This window comes from Taudactylus pleione, unplaced genomic scaffold (assembly GCF_031769625.1).
Source record: "Taudactylus pleione unplaced genomic scaffold, aTauple2 ptg000041l, whole genome shotgun sequence".
Taxonomy (NCBI): Eukaryota; Metazoa; Chordata; class Amphibia; order Anura; family Myobatrachidae; genus Taudactylus; species Taudactylus pleione.
In genome coordinates this window covers 56,219,262-56,236,513 of record NW_028284443.1, presented here as the reverse complement: position 1 = coordinate 56,236,513, position 17,252 = coordinate 56,219,262, and the positions used below count along the sequence as shown (strand labels likewise).

The 17,252-nt window shown below is 42.3% G+C and overlaps 1 protein-coding gene across 4 annotated transcripts in view; it reads right to left on the bottom strand.

Moving 5' to 3' along the window:
- Nucleotides 1-17,252, bottom strand: part of UGGT2 (UDP-glucose glycoprotein glucosyltransferase 2) — a 428,047-nt gene that overhangs the window by 208,972 nt on the left and 201,823 nt on the right. For all 4 annotated transcript variants that reach the window (XM_088458942.1, XM_088458958.1, XM_088458949.1 and 1 more), the window contains exon 22: nucleotides 7,973-8,104. In XM_088458942.1, coding sequence (XP_088315068.1) covers nucleotides 7,973-8,104 — 132 coding nt within the window. The remainder of the gene's footprint in view (nucleotides 1-7,972; nucleotides 8,105-17,252) is intronic.

Sequence of the window (17,252 nt, the reverse complement as noted above, 5' to 3'; positions counted from 1 at the left end):
TTATACAGATGTTTCACCATACACCTAGCCTCAATATGCCATGCAGCACAAGAGAACTGTGCAGAGTGGTGTAGCATCTTTTACATGTATTTTACTCTCAAATGTGCGTCTTTGTCACAACACAATGTTACAAAACTGCTTCATGTGACTAATTTGATATGCAACACTTCTATATCTGTGTGCGACTGAGTCAGACTCTGTATGAGTAGTGCCTCAATGGAGTGGCCATGTTCTTTTTCTCACGACAAGTTCCGCACATATTTAGACTCAGCCGTAAGCAGAGTCGCATGGGACCTGGTACGGAGGGCTGTTTGGCATGTGCAAATGGCTTAATGAACTATAGATTTTTTTTGGCTTTAAAAAACAATCAAGCTTAATAAAAGGTGGTTTGATGCATGTGTTACAGCTGAGGTTAATTTGTTGTATTAGTTATGGTATATAAGGGTTAGATGCTCCACTCTCCACACACATGCTTCTGAGGAAGGACACAGAGTTGTCTGAAACGCATTAAGCCATTGTGTGGACTCTGCTACCAGTACTGCTGTAGGGGACTTGGGGATCACCTCCTGGTTATGGACGCATAGTTTCCGGAGATTATGTGATCGTGGTCTAAATTTGAACTGGACTCCGAGTAGGCGGACCCACGTACCCTCATTGTAAACACTGGAGAAAAGAGTATACTATATGCTTGTGATTTTTTGCTACATTGTGAGTGCATTGTCTACATTAAATTAATCCTTTGTAAAAAGGTGTCTGCACTAGCACTTTGTTTGATGTATCGGCCCAATTCCTTTCCTTATGGTATGGAAAGCGGGAGATACATTTTTTGTCTTCCAGATTGGGAATCCATTTATTAAAGTGTATTTGATCCTTTGATTGTGGAGCAGTTACCTTCTGAACATACGTTATTGGAGAATAACCTGGATAAAATATCCACCTTTAACAGGGTGATTACTTTCCATTATAAACATTATATATGTGAACATGTGTATAGTAACAGTGCCTTTGGTGACATTTTCCTTTTATGCACTTTATCCGTTTAGATTTTTAAGAGAAATGTTTTAAGTGACCATTGAGGAAGCGCCTTTGTAGAAGGCAATTCGCAACAGACGATGAAATACAGCAAGCCGTAATGTCCAAGGCCATAGTATTGATTATATGTATATATACACTAGGGGTGTGCACCGGCCACTTTTCGTGTTTTGTGTTTTGGTTTTGGATCTGGATCTTTCTTCGTGTTTTGGATCTGGATTGGTTTTGCCAAAACCACCCTTCCGTGTTTTGGGTTCTGGGTTTTGTGTTTTGGATCTGTATTTTTTTTTAAAAAAGCATAAAAACAGCTAAAATCACAGAATTTGTAGGTTTTTCTGCTCCTATGCTATTATTAACCTCAATAACCTTAATTTCCACTCATTTCCAGTCTATTCTGAACACCTCACACCTCACAATAGTGTTTTTATGTCCAAAACGTTGCACCGAGGTAGCTGGATGACTATGCTAAGCGACACGAGTGGGCGGCACAAACACGTGACCCATCTAGGCGTGAAACTGCAGTGGCAGACAGGATGGCAGTTTGAAAAACTAGGCCCCAAACTGTACATAATGCAAAGAAAAAAAAGAGGTGCAAGATGGAATTGTCCTTGGGCCCTCCCACCCACCCTTATGTTGTATAAACAGGACATGCACACTTTAACAAACCAATCATTTCAGCGCCAGGGTCTGCCACACAACTGTGGCTGAAATGATTGGTTCGTTTGGGCCCCCACAAAACAAGCTGGCAATTAATGTGTCCCTGCACAAACTGGCTCTATGGAGGCAAGATGTCATCCTCATCCTCCTCATCCACCGATTCCTCACCCTCTTCAGTGTGTACATCCTCATCCTCACAAAGTATTAACTCGTCCCCACTTGAATCCACCACCACAGGTCCCTCTGTACCTTCTGGAGGCTGGTCTCCCTGGAAGAGCTGATAATTCATTTTGATGAACATCATCTTCTCCACATTCTGTGGAAGCAACCTCCTACGCCTTTCGCTGACAAGGTTCCCGGCTGCACTAAACACTCTTTCGGAGTACACACTGGAGGGGGGGCAACTCAGGTAAAATAGAGCCAGTTTGTACAGGGGCCTCCAAATTGCCTCTTTTTCCTGCCAGTACAGGTATGGACTGTCTGCCATGCCTACTTGGATGCTGTCACCGATGTAATCCTCCACCATTCTGTCAATGGTGACAGTATCATATGCAGTGACAGTAGACATGTCAGAAATTGTTGCCAGGTCCTTCAGTCCGGACCAGATGTCCAAACTTGGTCCTGCCTGCCCTGCATCACCACCAGCGGGTTGCTTAGGATACCTAAGTTTTTTCCTGGCAGCCCCAGTTGCAGGAGAAAATGAAGAAGGAGCCGTTGACGTGTCACGTTCCGCTTCAGCTGACAGTGTGTTCACCAGCAGGTCTTTGCACCTCTGTAGGCTTGTGTCGGCCGGAAAGAGAGACACCACATAGGCTTTAAACCTAGGATCGAGCACGGTGGCCAAAACGTAGTGGTCTGATTTCAACAGATTGACCACCCTGGAATCCTGGCAAAGCGAATGAAGGGCTTCATCCACAAGTCCCACATGCCGAGCGGAATCGCTCCGTCTTAGCTCCTCCTTCACTTTCTCCAGCTGCTTCTGCAAAAGCCTGATGAGGGGAATGACCTGACTCAAGCTGGCAGTGTCTGAACTGACTTCACGTGTGGCAAGTTCGAAGGCCTGGAGAACCTTGCACAACACGGAAATCATTCTCCACTGCGCTTGAGTCAGGTGCATACCCCCTCCTTTGCCTATGTCATAGGTGGATGTATAGGCTTGTATGGCCTTTTGCTGCTCCTCCATCCTCTGAAGCATATAGAGGGTTGAGTTCCACCGCGTCACAACCTCTTGCTTCAGGTGATGGCGGGGCAGGTTCAAGAGTGTTTGCTGGCGCTCCAGTCTTCGGCACGCAGTCGCTGAATGGCGAAAGTGGCCAGAAATTTTTCGGGCCACCCAAAGCGTCTCCTGCACGCCCCTGTCGCTTTTCAGAAAATTCTGCACCACCAAGTTTATTGTGTGAGCAAAACATGGGACGTGCTGGAATTTGCCCAGATGTAATGCCCGCACAATATTGGTGGCGTTGTCAGATATCACAAATCCCCAGGAGAGTCTAAGTGGGGTAAGCCACTGGGCGATGATTTCCCTCAGTTTCTCTAAGAGGTTGTCGGCGGTGTGCCTCTTACTGAAACCGGTGATACACAGCGTAGCCTGCCTTGTAACGAGCTGGCATTTCTGAGATGCTGCTACTGGTGACGCTGCTGCTGTTGCTGCGTAAGGTGATACATCTACCCAGTGGGCTGTCACAGTCATATAGTCCTTAGTCTGCCCTGTTCCACTTGTCCACATGTCCGTGGTTAAGTGGACATTGTGTACAACGGCATTTTTCAGGACACTGAGGACACTTTTTCTGACGTTTCTGTACAGTCTCGGTATCGCCTGCCTAGTGAAGTGGAATCTAGACGGGATTTGGAACCGGGGACACACTACCTCCATCAATTGTCTAAATCCCACTGCACTAATGGCGGATACCGGATGCACGTCTAACACCAACATAGCAGTCAAGGCCTCAGTTATATGTTTTGCTTCAGGATGACTGCTGTCGTACTTCATCCTCCTCGCTAAGGACTGTTGGAGGGTCAATTGTTTAGTAAAAGTAGTGGTGTTCCTACTTCCTCTCTGGGATGATGAACGACTCCCAGCAGCAGCAACAGCAGCAGCGGCAGCAGTAGGCGTAGCAATGCAGGATCCTCCGGAGGAATCCCGGATAGGAGAGTCAGTCATGCCAGTGACATGGCCTGCAGGACTACTTCCGATCCTAACTAAGGAGGAAATTGACGAGGAGGGAGTTGACGGTGTGGTTTGCAGGCGCTTGGATACAACAGGACAACGGGATTTAGGTGTCCCTGGACTGCTTACGGTCTTAGCCAAAGTTTCTGAACTTGACAGTAACTTTTTATGAACGCGCTGCAGGTGCCGTATAAGGGAGGATGTTCCTAGGTGGTTGACGTCCCTACCCCTACTTATTTCACCTTTACATATGGTACATATGGCAAGACAGTTGTTGTCCGGATTTGGATAGAAATATTGCCAGACCAAAGAGGTGGAATGTTTGGTCTTCTGCCCAGGCATGACCGTGATGGGCTTTTTCATCCCACGGACAACAACTGTCTCCCCCGGAGCCTGATTTAAACAAACCACATCACCATCAGAATCCTCCTCGCCAACTTCCTCCTCAGCGCCAGCTACACCAGTATCCTCATCCTGTTGTACTTCAACAGTGACATCTTCAATTTGCATATCAGCAAGTGGACTGTGGGTGCTCCTTTCAGCACTTGCAGGGGGCGTGCAAATGGTGGAAAGAGCCACCTCTTCCCGTCCAGTGCTGGGAAGGTCAGGCATCGCAACCACCACCACACTTGGACTCTCCTTGGGGATTTGTGATATCTTCTTAGAAAGCACAGTTCTTCGCTGTGCTTTTGCCAGCTTAACTCTTTTGATTTTTTTAGTGGGAGGAGGGCTTCCATCGTCATGTGAAGCTGAACCACTAGTCATGAACATACTAGGGATCGACCTTAGCCGTTCCTTGCCACTCCGTGTCGTAAATGGCATATTGGCAAGTTTACGTTTCTCTTCAGCTGATTTAAATGTCTTTTTCAAGGTCATTTTCCTGAACTTTGCCATTTGGGATTGTATGTGCCCTCTACTATGACATTGGGCATCGGCCTTGGCAGACGACGTTGATGGCATGTTATCGTCTATGTCATGACTAGTGGCAGCAGCTTCAGCACTAGGAGGAAGTGGTTCTTGATCTTTCTCTATTTTATTTTTATCGGAGAAAGTTTGGTCCTCCATTTATGTTATATCGATTTGATATATACGTGCGGCTAAACACAGAAAATAATTTTTTTTTGGGTTTGGACTGGAGTGTACTTTCGGGGGTTACAGCACCCTTTAACGGTCAAGCCAGCCGGCCCTTTACTTATGACACAGGCGCACGCTTGGCACTACTTTGTTGATGCACGTGCGGCTACTGCGCACACAATTCACAAACACAGAAAATAATTTTTTTTTTGGTTTGGACTGGAGTGTACTTTGGGGGTTACAGCACCCTTTAACGGTCAAGCCAGCCGGCCCTTTACTTATGACACAGGCGCACGCTTGGCACTACTTTGTTGATGCACGTGCGGCTACTGCGCACACAATTCACAAACACAGAAAATAATTTTTTTTTGGTTTGGACTGGAGTGTACTTTCGGGGGTTACAGCACCCTTTAACGGTCAAGCCAGCCGGCCCTTTACTTATGACACAGGCGCACGCTTGGCACTACTTTGTTGATGCACGTGCGGCTACTGCGCACACAATTCACAAACACAGAAAATAATTTTTTTTTTGGTTTGGACTGGAGTGTACTTTCGGGGGTTACAGCACCCTTTAACGGTCAAGCCAGCCGGCCCTTTACTTATGACACAGGCGCACGCTTGGCACTACTTTGTTGATGCACGTGCGGCTACTGCGCACACAATTCACAAACACAGAAAATAATTTTTTTTTTGGTTTGGACTGGAGTGTACTTTCGGGGGTTACAGCACCCTTAACGGTCAAGCCAGCCGGCCCTTTACTTATGACACAGGTGCACGCTTGGCACTACTTTGTTGATGCACGTGCGGCTACTGCGCACACAATTCACAAACACAGAAAATAATTTTTTTTTTGGTTTGGACTGGAGTGTACTTTCGGGGGTTACAGCACCCTTAACGGTCAAGCCAGCCGGCCCTTTACTTATGACACAGGCGCACGCTTGGCACTACTTTGTTGATGCACGTGCGGCTACTGCGCACACAATTCACAAACACAGAAAATAATTTTTTTTTTGGTTTGGACTGGAGTGTACTTTCGGGGGTTACAGCACCCTTAACGGTCAAGCCAGCCGGCCCTTTACTTATGACACAGGCGCACGTGCGGCTACTGCGCACACAATTCACAAACACAGAAAATAATTTTTTTTTGGTTTGGACTGGAGTGTACTTTCGGGGGTTACAGCACCCTTTAACGGTCAAGCCAGCCGGCCCTTTACTTATGACACAGGCGCACGCTTGGCACTACTTTGTTGATGCACGTGCGGCTACTGCGCACACAATTCACAAACACAGAAAATATATTATATTTTTAGCACTTGGGGGGAGCACCCCTGATGGACAGAGCACCCCCTGGACAACACTACAGCACCTCTTTAGGACTGGGACACTGCACAGGACTTTGGAGTGGACACAGCCCCTATGGAGAACTGACTGCACAACACAGTCCAGCCAGCCCCTATGGACTTTGAAGTAGTGGACACAGCCCCTATTAACAACAGCAGCACAGCACAACACAGCCAGCCCCTATGGACTTTGAAGTAGTGGACAACAGCAGCACTACACTACACTACACTACACAGCCCTAACTCCCACCCTCCCTCTTCACTGTCCACAGCCGAGTGAGAAAATGGCGCCGACGTGGGTACCTTATATAGGATCCAAAACCCGCGAGACTCGGAAGGCGGGAAGATGACGTTTTGCCTCGATTTCAGAATCCGAGTCAGGCGGGAAAAGTCGAGCCTGACTCGGATCGGACTCGGATCGGGGGGGCTCGGGGGGGTTCGGATTTCAGAAATCCGAACCCGCTCACCCCTAATATACACAGTTTGAATACATTTACACAATGAGAGCTCTTGTTACCTTTTTTATTGAACCACCTTCGTACATTTTAATCTATCACATGTATCAATGAGCAATTAGTAATCACAATAAGTCATCTTACTTTAATAAACAAGGGTGAATATTTATCAACACTCCTAAAATGGAAAAGTGCAGGCGTTGCCCATAGCAGCCAATTAGATTGTAGCTATCATTTTTTAGAATGTACTAGATACATGACAATTAGGGAGGTAATCAATTAGGCTGTGAAAAGTCGGAATCGGCGACAATTTATCACCGATGACGTCATTTTTTGCCTATTTCGATTATCCCCATATTAAATTTCAAAGACTTTTTGCAGGTTCGAAAAGTCTGAAAAAAAACAGGGACAACTTTCACCATGTTTTACATGGCGAAAAAAAGTGCAGAATTGGGGTTTAGGGGTGCAGGCTTTAAAAAAAGTAGCCTGCACTCCTTGGAATAGCCCCTAAAAACAAACTGTGTAAAAAAAAAGTAAAAAAAAAAAAATAGGGACACCCCAAAAAAAATTAATTGAATTTTGTGGTTAAAAAAAATAAATTAAAAAAATGGGGAACAGTGTTTAAAAATAGCGAAATAGGTTCAGGGGTATTCTGTAAGTATGCGGCAAGTGTTTTCTAGAATAGGCTATTAGCGGCAGGTGCATTTTTGCAGAATTTTAAAAAAATTAGTTTAGGGACTTAAAAAACATGCTAGTACCCATTTTCATGTACCCCACATTTGATGGGAACACTTTAAAAAACAAACAAAAAAAAAAACCTAACTGCTCTTCTGCATCACTTCTTCAATGTCGGGGAAAAAACACCTGCAGCGGCTATTAAAAAATTCAGAACACATTCTGCAGGGCTAAACGGGGGTACCCACAGTGATCCCCCATGTCTGTACATCATTAGGGGGGTCCCAGGATGAATTCTAGAAAATTCCCCTATTTTTCCCGATACTTACCTTTCCGCAAGCTCCTGTTTTCGCCGGCTCCAAATTGAATACGGGGATAAAGCGGGCACGCGCCCGATACTTTATCTCCAGAAAAGCACCGATGTGGAGCGAAAAGTCCAGCATGGAATTTCTTCACTCCAATATTGAATACGGGCCATAGAATCTGATTGGTTGCTAAAGTCAAGACCTCCACTTCTTTTTAGTAGTTCAGATAAATCCCCCACTAGGGGAGTTTCTAATATGTAATCTTACCCGTCCATTACTGATCACAGCGATTTGCCCAGGAAGCAATTTGAGAACTTGGCGGCAGTATAATGCTTGAGTTCGAAGTAGGTCTACCCCCATAGTATTATACTTCTTCTCAAATGCATCATCATCCATCCCCTGAGGAAACAAATCATGTATAAGAAACAAACCCGTAAGATCTAGTATAGGTGATATGTCCTTACCACTTAATAATGCTCAACAGTAACTTAACATTAACTTAATAGTGCTATCTTTAACAGTCAGCATGCAATGTCTAGATTAAGAGACTATTACCCCCATGTAACTTCCCAAAGCCCAGCAGTAGGGGACATATTCATTTTTAAACTACAAAAATGCTTCTATAAACCTATATCTACCCCCTCCCCCTTGTCATTTACATGCACTGGGAATTATTCAAGAAAAAAGGGGGACAAAATTAAAGACAAAACATAAAAAGTAAGTAACTCTGGAAAACAATCACATATGATAGATGCAGAGAGTTTAGTTAGAACATATTTATAAGAGAACAATCACAGCTGCATTTTACATTTATTTCATTAGAACAAAAAAAATTAAATAAAAAATCAGATTTTAGAGGTTTTGTCAAAGAAGCTTTAAAAGGTAAAAGATATTAGCCTTAATTATTTTCCACCACTGTATTTCCCTAAATAATTGTTCCATATGAGGATTACTGTAAAAAGCAGCAGCATGTTCTTCTTTAAAATTTTTTATTCAAAAGCAGCATTTTGCCTTTTAATTAGAGCATTAGATGCTACTAATTTCTGATGATGATGTTTATCATGCATAGAATTGTCATTAAGACATTCTTAATTTTTAATAGTTGGATTAATAGATCATTATACGAAATAACAGTAATTCTATCATATTTGTATTCGTCATACAGGCAAAGTACAGTAGGCACAAGACTAGTGCAATTGCTGTATGGAAATTGTTTTCTGCTTATTCTACTAACTTTATTAGTTTTTAGTACCCACCTCTTTTTATTACTAGAAGTAATGGCGGGAGAAGCATTGGATAGAAGGCCATGAGAATGCAAGGTACATAATTTAGGACATATTTAGTCAAATGTCTAGGATATCCTATATCCAAACGGGACCCTGCCCCTTTATTGTTGTAAGTAGGATCAATTTGCTCTGCTGCAGTATAAAAAAAAAACACATTGGGCCTGATTCAGCAAGTACCACAACTGCTAATTCGCATGCAATAGGCCGATTGTTGCGTACTGCGCATGCATCGCAGTAACAGTGTGAAACAGCCACTGCGATCCATCGGGACTACGCAGACCCATCCACAGAGTGATTGACAGGAAATGCCGTTTGTGGGTGGTGATTGGGGGGTGGTCAGGGAAACGCAGGCGTGCCAGTACGTTTAAAAGCCGTTGCATGGACGTGCATAAATTAACCACTGCGATGCCTTTTACGCAGCCTGAGCACTCATAGCGTGCGAGGAAGTTAGCAAATTCTGAGAAACGTCAGAGCTTGTACAAGTGTGTGTGAGGCTGCGATGGTACTCGATTGTACCGATGGTTTTGCAGTCTTGTTAAACATTACGGATGTGTGTAAGGTAAAGTGGGCGTCCTTATGTAGTGCTGCGATGGCATAGCGATCACAATGTATGCAGTGAGACTGCGAGCATAATCGCTATTCCAATCGGTAGTCAATCTGGCCCATTGTCCATAAGTAGAAATAGAACATTAATATGTATAACAGAAGTTCTTAATTTTTGACTGTATATATATCAACTTTATTTGACCCAAGGTTCAACTATGAATTTAAAATGTAATCCTCATTCAATTACATTCCTTAATAACCTTAATAGTAGTTAAGAAGTTATTTGCACAAAAAACTTACAATGTGATTGACAATTTATTAGTCGGTAGTACACAATAATTTATAGTGAACTATCCTAAATTACAAATGGAACATCTTCTGGTTCTTAAATCATTATAAAATAGTCAATCAACTTCAATATATGTAACAGTTTAATATCTTGAAATACAACTACTGATTTTTACACCCCACTGGAAATATGAGGGTAATAACACAAAAAGGGTGACCGGTTTGCTGTTAATACAATGTATTAATTGGGTCATCCGTTCTTATGCACTTATTTTCCCTAGACCCATATTTACTGTGGCACCTAGATAAAATGTGCCTGTGATACTGTACACCTTTATGCAAACAATGCCTTAAACAGATTACATTCCCCGCAACATCTGAAAAGGATATGTATCATTGAATTAAATTCCAAAATAATATGTTCCAGTTTTAATCTATATGTAAATTCTAGAAATGACTTTATATCCGGGTTTTGATTGGCAAGAAGTAGTCCTTCAGAACCTTGATTAGCATTTGTATTGAGGAAGGGTCAGAGACCAGAAGTAATGCAGAATACACAATTTTTGTCTACTCATTTATGAAGTAATCTTGCTACTCATTTGTGAAATCAATTCCATACTTAGACTCTACAGCTACAATTTTACATATCTTAAAAGCAATAAAAATCTATTAGCTGTGGACATTTAATAACATGTTAGCAGATTACAGTATTCAAAACAATTATACGTGAAAAAAGAAAACATTAAGAGTAAAGTGGAATATGCGGCAATTTTTTACAGGACACATTGGGCCTGATTCAGAGTTGCACACTATTGCCACCGCAGATGCGATTCCGTACACAACTGCTCTGCGAAAATATGCAAATGTCACAGCCGTTGGGGATTGCATTGAGATGCCCACTGGTGACATCGCAATTCCAAGCAACTGCGTAGAAATACACAGTTTGGACGCAGAGTCTTCAATCATCGGATTCCTGGGGAGCCCTTTGGTCGTGCAGAACAGCGGTGAGACACATCCTTACAAGATTGCAGACACAGGATGAGACACACCTGAAAGGGTCGAGACACGCCTGCGTTTTTAGCTGACACTCCCCTTTGCCTCCCCTAAAAAGCTCCCTGATTGTGACTACGGTACTGTACCTTGACACATGAGCAGTGACCAAAAATTGGCTCCATTTGTGAAAACATCGGCATAGCGTATAACTCGGAATCAGGCCCATTGTACTATTATAGAAGATGTCTACCACCCAAGAGAATTAACTTAAACCTTTTTTTAATTTACAAGCACCATGGAGGGGCCTGTCCGCTGGAATCTGCATCTTTAACAAAAACACTCTTGCTATGTGTTCTATTGTACCAGCATAGTAGCAAAGCCCATTTTGGCAGCAGTGATGGATATCTTTGGTTAACAAATGGTAAGTTTTGTTTCCCTTTGGTGCTCCACATCATCAAACTAGAGAAATGTTCCTACCCCACTGGCAGGACAGGAAACGCTTCTTTAAATAGGAACGCCCAATGCCCAACAAAGGCAAAATTATAGTAAAAAAATCTGAAAATGGTGAGTAATCTGTGTGCAGCTATGAAAGACACCAAGGAAATGGAACTTTCATACAAGAAATTCAACGAATCCTTCCATTACCCTTAGTACAATACCAGCAACATAAATCTGAATTACTAGGATGGGTTAAAAATAGTGGACTAAAAGGACAATGGAATGGACAAAAGCAGCTTCTCCAGAGGCAGATACAGCCAGCAGTGTATCACAGGTGTGAAGGAGCTTCAAGTTGAAGTCCTTGAGGATGCCAATGCATTTAAAAAAAAAATGTCTTAATGCCGACTGGTACAGTCTGGTCTGCTGTTTTGTATGCAGTGCCGGATTACCAAATAGGCAGAGTAGGCACCGGCCGATGGGCCCTGCGACAACGGATCAAAATAATATTTATTTGATCTTGAAAAAAAAAATACAAATCGAGCTTTCTTAAATTGTTTCCAAAGGATAGAAAAAAATGAATCAACTCAAAGAAACGAAAACTTTACATTAAAGACTCTATAGAGAAAATACTGTATTAATGTACCCATTAACAACTTAAAGTACATAAACCATAGACATCAGATTCACATTACAGTTGTATCTTAAAAGCTCATCTTCTGTCAGCTTGTAAAAAATTTCTTTGCAACCTACGTACTGTGTATTAAAGTTGTTGGTTGGTAAAATTAAAATCGTATTAGATGATAATTTGTGAGGGAGGCCCTAGGGGCCTCCACAGGGTTTAATCCAGCACTGTTTATATGTAAAAGAGATGGCCTGCTTCACCCTAAATTACAGAGAAAAAAAAAGAAAGTTCTTAAAGAGACCGACCTCAAATTAGCGGTTATGTCTGAATGCCTTGAGGAGGCTGAAGCATTAAAGTCTATGATAAAGTGTGAAAATTATGTTCTGCTCGCAAAGAATAAAGTGCTGTTGAAAAAAAGAGCGTTAGAATGAGGTGCTTTTGCAAAACAAGAGCAAGACTTTGTTGAACTGCGTCAGAGGTGTTTGGAACTTCAGAAGGAAGGGGAAGAATTAAAAAAAATGTGTAAAGGGACATCAGAGTGAATCAGCGCACGCAAACGAAGAAAAATGGTTGATTTAACTCTGATGTTAAGAGAAAAGGACATGGAGATTGTCTTCAAGCAAGTTTGGAAGAAAATTTGCATGAATCAGCAAAATAGAGTAATGTTTTGGGAAAAGAACTGTATCATGCACGTGCTGAGATTGAAAAGTTGCAAGGAGAGAATGAAAACCATAAGAAATTTATGCTAAGTACACAGAACCAGTTCCAAAATCTCCAAATGGAAATGCATGCCAGAGAACTGGAGTTTCTGTGTAAATTAAACATAGCAGAATCTGAATTGGCTGTACAAAAGTTCAGACTGATTGAATTTGAAGATATGAAGAGCAATCTTATACAGTCCGAGATCAAATTGGAAAGTGTCATGGGAAAAATTACACAGCTAAAAGAACAGCTCTCTGTGAAACAGGAAAAGTGCCACTAGAAAGTGGAAAAAGCAGAGGAAAAGAAGTTGGTTAACACTCTGAAGTTGAATCCTGGATGTCTTTTCTAAACCTAGTGGGACAGAAATACAAAAAACTCAAGCAGCAGTGGGGCATTGGAGATGTCTTTAGATGAGGAGTGATATGAAATAGCGGCCGCTCAATAGCTGCCTGTTCAAATCCGTCGTCGGAACCCCAAACACTGCAGATCCCGACAGGGGAGTTAAGTAACCTATTCTTATCTCTCCCTGCCTAACCCTAACCTCCCCCTAGTGTCTATCCCTAACCTCCCCCCGGGGGTGCCTAACCCTAACTTCCCTTTCCTGCACCCTAAACCTAACCCTCTTGGGGCGTGCCTAACCCTAACCTCCCCCCGGGGGTGCCTAATCTCATCTCCTCCTCCCAGTAGCCTAACCCTTACCCTCCCTGAGGGGTGCCTAACCCTAATGTCCCCCCGGGGGTGGCTAAACCTAACCGCCCCTCCCAGGGGATAGTGCCGTACTTACTGGCGTCCGGACTTCTGGCGTTCGTGATGCAGACGCCGGTATCCTGATATCTTTCGGGATAGCGGCACCGGTTTTCTGCCCGCGGTCGGAATTCCGGCAGGCGGTATTCCTTCCACCAGCATTTTAACTACATCCCCTTCAAATGTACCCAATGCAAAATGGGACCAAAGTATCAAAGTTTTGAAACTCTCTAAAAGACTGTGTTGCAAAAGTGGATGAGATACCTTGCATGGACATTCAGCTTCCTGTTATGTCTGAAGTCTTCCCAAAGGGTTAAAGTTCCAGATAATAAAGCAGTGACTAAAGTTGGTGCTGTGGAACTGACAAATACAGATGATGGTCGTTTGTCTCTTGAAGAAAAGGTACAAGATATACAAAAGTCTACAGAGGTAATGATGGCTCCCAAGGATGAGACTTTTGGTGTCGCCATGTAATCAAAGTGATGTGAATGTGACCAGGTCACACAATTTTGCAGTAGAAAGCAAAGCCTTAAAGAAAGATAATATTGACAGTCTGGTGAAGAGTAATAACCCTGTATGTGAAATAGTGTCTTTATGCAACCAGGATGGAACTTGCAATGCAGCTGAATAGGTCAGTGAGGAAGAGAAGATGTCTCATATTTACAAGGCATGAAGCAAGTAAACCAGCTAAACAGAAGCTGAGATTAAAGACCTCTGTGGCGGGTGAATCGGAATCTGTGCTGATGGAAATTGCTGATGTTGTTCACCATATTTGCAGTGCCCAATAAATAGATGCCCAAATAGATCCATGAGATTGTTTGTTTATTCTTTTGATCCACAAACTTAATCAAGTAGACAAGAGAGTCCAAATCTTTAAGTGGCTGTGCTAGTACTGTACATCCTCTGAAATAAAGCAATGGTATGAAGTTTATGATGCTGGAGGCACTCAGAATGATAATGGCTCTTTGAAAGAAGATGAGTTACCAGTGAAACATGCCAGTAGCCAATACAGTTCTTTAAGGCTGAAAGTTAGAGAGGAATTCAAATGGTACCACAAAATGAGGAAAAAAGGAAACCCAAGAGAGGGACTTCACCATAAAAATGCATCATTCCAAAATGTGTGACAATACAAAGCTAGCTGGCGATAGCGTCCCATGGATTTTATGTGGGGCTGGAAGGATCCGCCCACACATGTTGAAATAGTAAGTGTGACCACACCCAGAGGTTGCCTTGTGTACAGAGATCAAGTAAGCTAAATAGGCAGACCAGTCAGGCTGCAAGAAGAAAGGCTAAGTGTGACTGTGGCAGCTACAGAGCCCAGTGTGCCTGGAGGCCAGTGGGGGACAGGAGGCCAGTGTCCAGACCTGCCAAAGGCAGGGAGGACCACAATATCTGACTGTTTGTGTGAAGTTGTGGCAGCCAAGCCAGGCCAGGCGGCCAGCGTCCATAACTGCAGGAGGCAGGGAGGACCACAAGAGACTGTGTTAAGACCAGGAGGCCATGTTTACAATTGTGAGAGACAGGATTGAGACTTTTGAGAAACTTATGTTTGTAAACTAACTGCTCATAATAGTCAGGGTTCAAGTTAGTTCCCTGAATGTGGAGCTAGGTTGTTTATGTTGTTCCTGAATGCCGACAGTAAAACATTTATTTTACAAGCAACAATAACATAAATGTTAGACATTTCTATATCTAACTGTTGTGGTTTCCTACCTCATCCATTAACAATATATATTTTCTTTAGAGTTTATTGAATCTACATTGCCATTAATATTACCCTGTGTGTCACCAAATAAGGTTTGCCTGACCTTGAACTATACCGTTCGGACATTCTTGATTACATAGGTTTCTAGGATTACATTCACCTATGATGCACAAATATTGTTTGTTTTTGCAAGTTTTACTTACTTATTTGATCACTAAAGATTAGATTTACTTTTTTCATGGCTGCATATCAATCATTTATCACCACACTATAATAGGGGTTTTTGTGGGCATTTATATTATTATTGTTTGTTCATTATCAGAAGGTAAGACACCCTTCTCCATAGTTGCAGCACAGCCCGTCCATTAGGACACGACCCTATGCGCAGTGATTTTCTAGTTACCTCCATTTATTTTAATTGAAAAGCTGCGTGTGGACCCTTATCATGCATATAGCCACTACACCACTGACCTAATTACCCTGTTATCATAATACCGGTTGAGTCTCGCATATCCAAAATGACTGGTACTTGAAGTATATTGGATATCGGATTTTCCAAATTTTGGAATAGCTGCATACCATAATGAGATATCTTGGGAGTGAGACTACATAATGAGATATTTTGGAAATGGGACCCAAGTCTAAACACAGAATGCATTTACAGTATGTTTCATATACACCTTATACACAGGCTTAAGAATTTTATACAATATTTTTAATAATTTTGTACACCAAAGTTTGTGCACATACACGAAATTCATTTATGTTTCATATACACTTTATACACACAGCTTGTAGATAATTTTATACTATATTTTTAAAACAAAGTTTACATACACTGAACCATCAGAAAGCAAAAGGTGTTACTATCTCAGTCATGCTTAAAAAAAAAAAAAAAATCAGTATTTTGGAAAATTTGGATATGAGAGACCCAACCTATATATACATACATGCCGCTGTAAAATTGAGTTTTTTTTTATGCTGTACCAAACTCTCTATTTCTGTATTGTCACTTCTGTGCGTGTACCCGGCTGGATATTATTCCTCCAGGGAGAGCCGGACTCTGCTACTGCCACACCATATGATAGACAAGAGGACTTTATTGACAGGGCTGGTCAGAGAGACTAACGACAGTCTGAAACAACAAAGTATTTCAAAACAATATGGGCTAAATTTACTATGTGGCAATTCCAGAGCTGTCAGATTAGGAGTTGTCAGAACTTAGACTTTAGTTTGGGCTGCTTGAAGAATGGTGGAAACTTTGGTTTGGCTGAAGCCACAGAATAAGGCAGAAAAATGAAAGGCCAATACAAGGTATGCAGCACTGTGTCACCCTATCAACATTCTTTCAGAGCAACTGCATTTAAATAAAAATGTGATAACCTTCGACAGCTACAAGGTAGTTGAGAAAAAAGGTGGAATCTAAAATGCCAAACTAGCCTACTAGAATAAACCAGACAAGACGCTGACAATGCAATCTGCTTACTATTTACACCTTGCAGACTTTACTGGTCCATATCCCTCTCCACTGATTGACCCCTGTGCAACAGATCCCAGAGACAACCTCCGGTGTCCATAAACAACTGAGTGGAACACATGCCTTAGAAATGTGTCACCGTTAAGGAAGTTTCCAAAACTCCCCCACTGAAAAATGTAACAACTTTCCCAATGGCAACTTAACTGGCCAGTGCACCTTAGTGACTCCCAGGACCCCGAAAGTCCTTTCTACCCCTAGGTAGGAGAGGGACCTCTAGGTAATAGGTGTGTGTAGGTAAGGGGGGCACAAGAGAATTTGTGTTCTTCATTTATAGCCTTTTACCTTCCTCGCTCTGAAGGAGGACTAGTATCTTTCTAGTCTATTACTAGAGGGCTTGAGAGAGTACAAGTTATCAGAACCTCAACAAAGTATGTTTTAAATGAATTACCAAAGAATGAGAGCGATCGAAAACAAACAATATTGTAATAAAGAGTGTATAACATTACTCTGAATGAGTACAACCACAATCAATAGATTGCAAAGTAATTTTTTTTTACCCGTACAATTATAGTAGAGAGGGTTATTTTATTCCAGAGCATAGATGTAGCAAATGTTGTCACTGTACAAGATGTCAAATAAAATTTGTTTATGCTCAATTCCTGGGGGTAGAGAAGCATTTAACAGCTGGGTTTAATTGAATTGCAGGTACAGTATGTCTGTAATTTCTATATATTCACCTTGAAAGA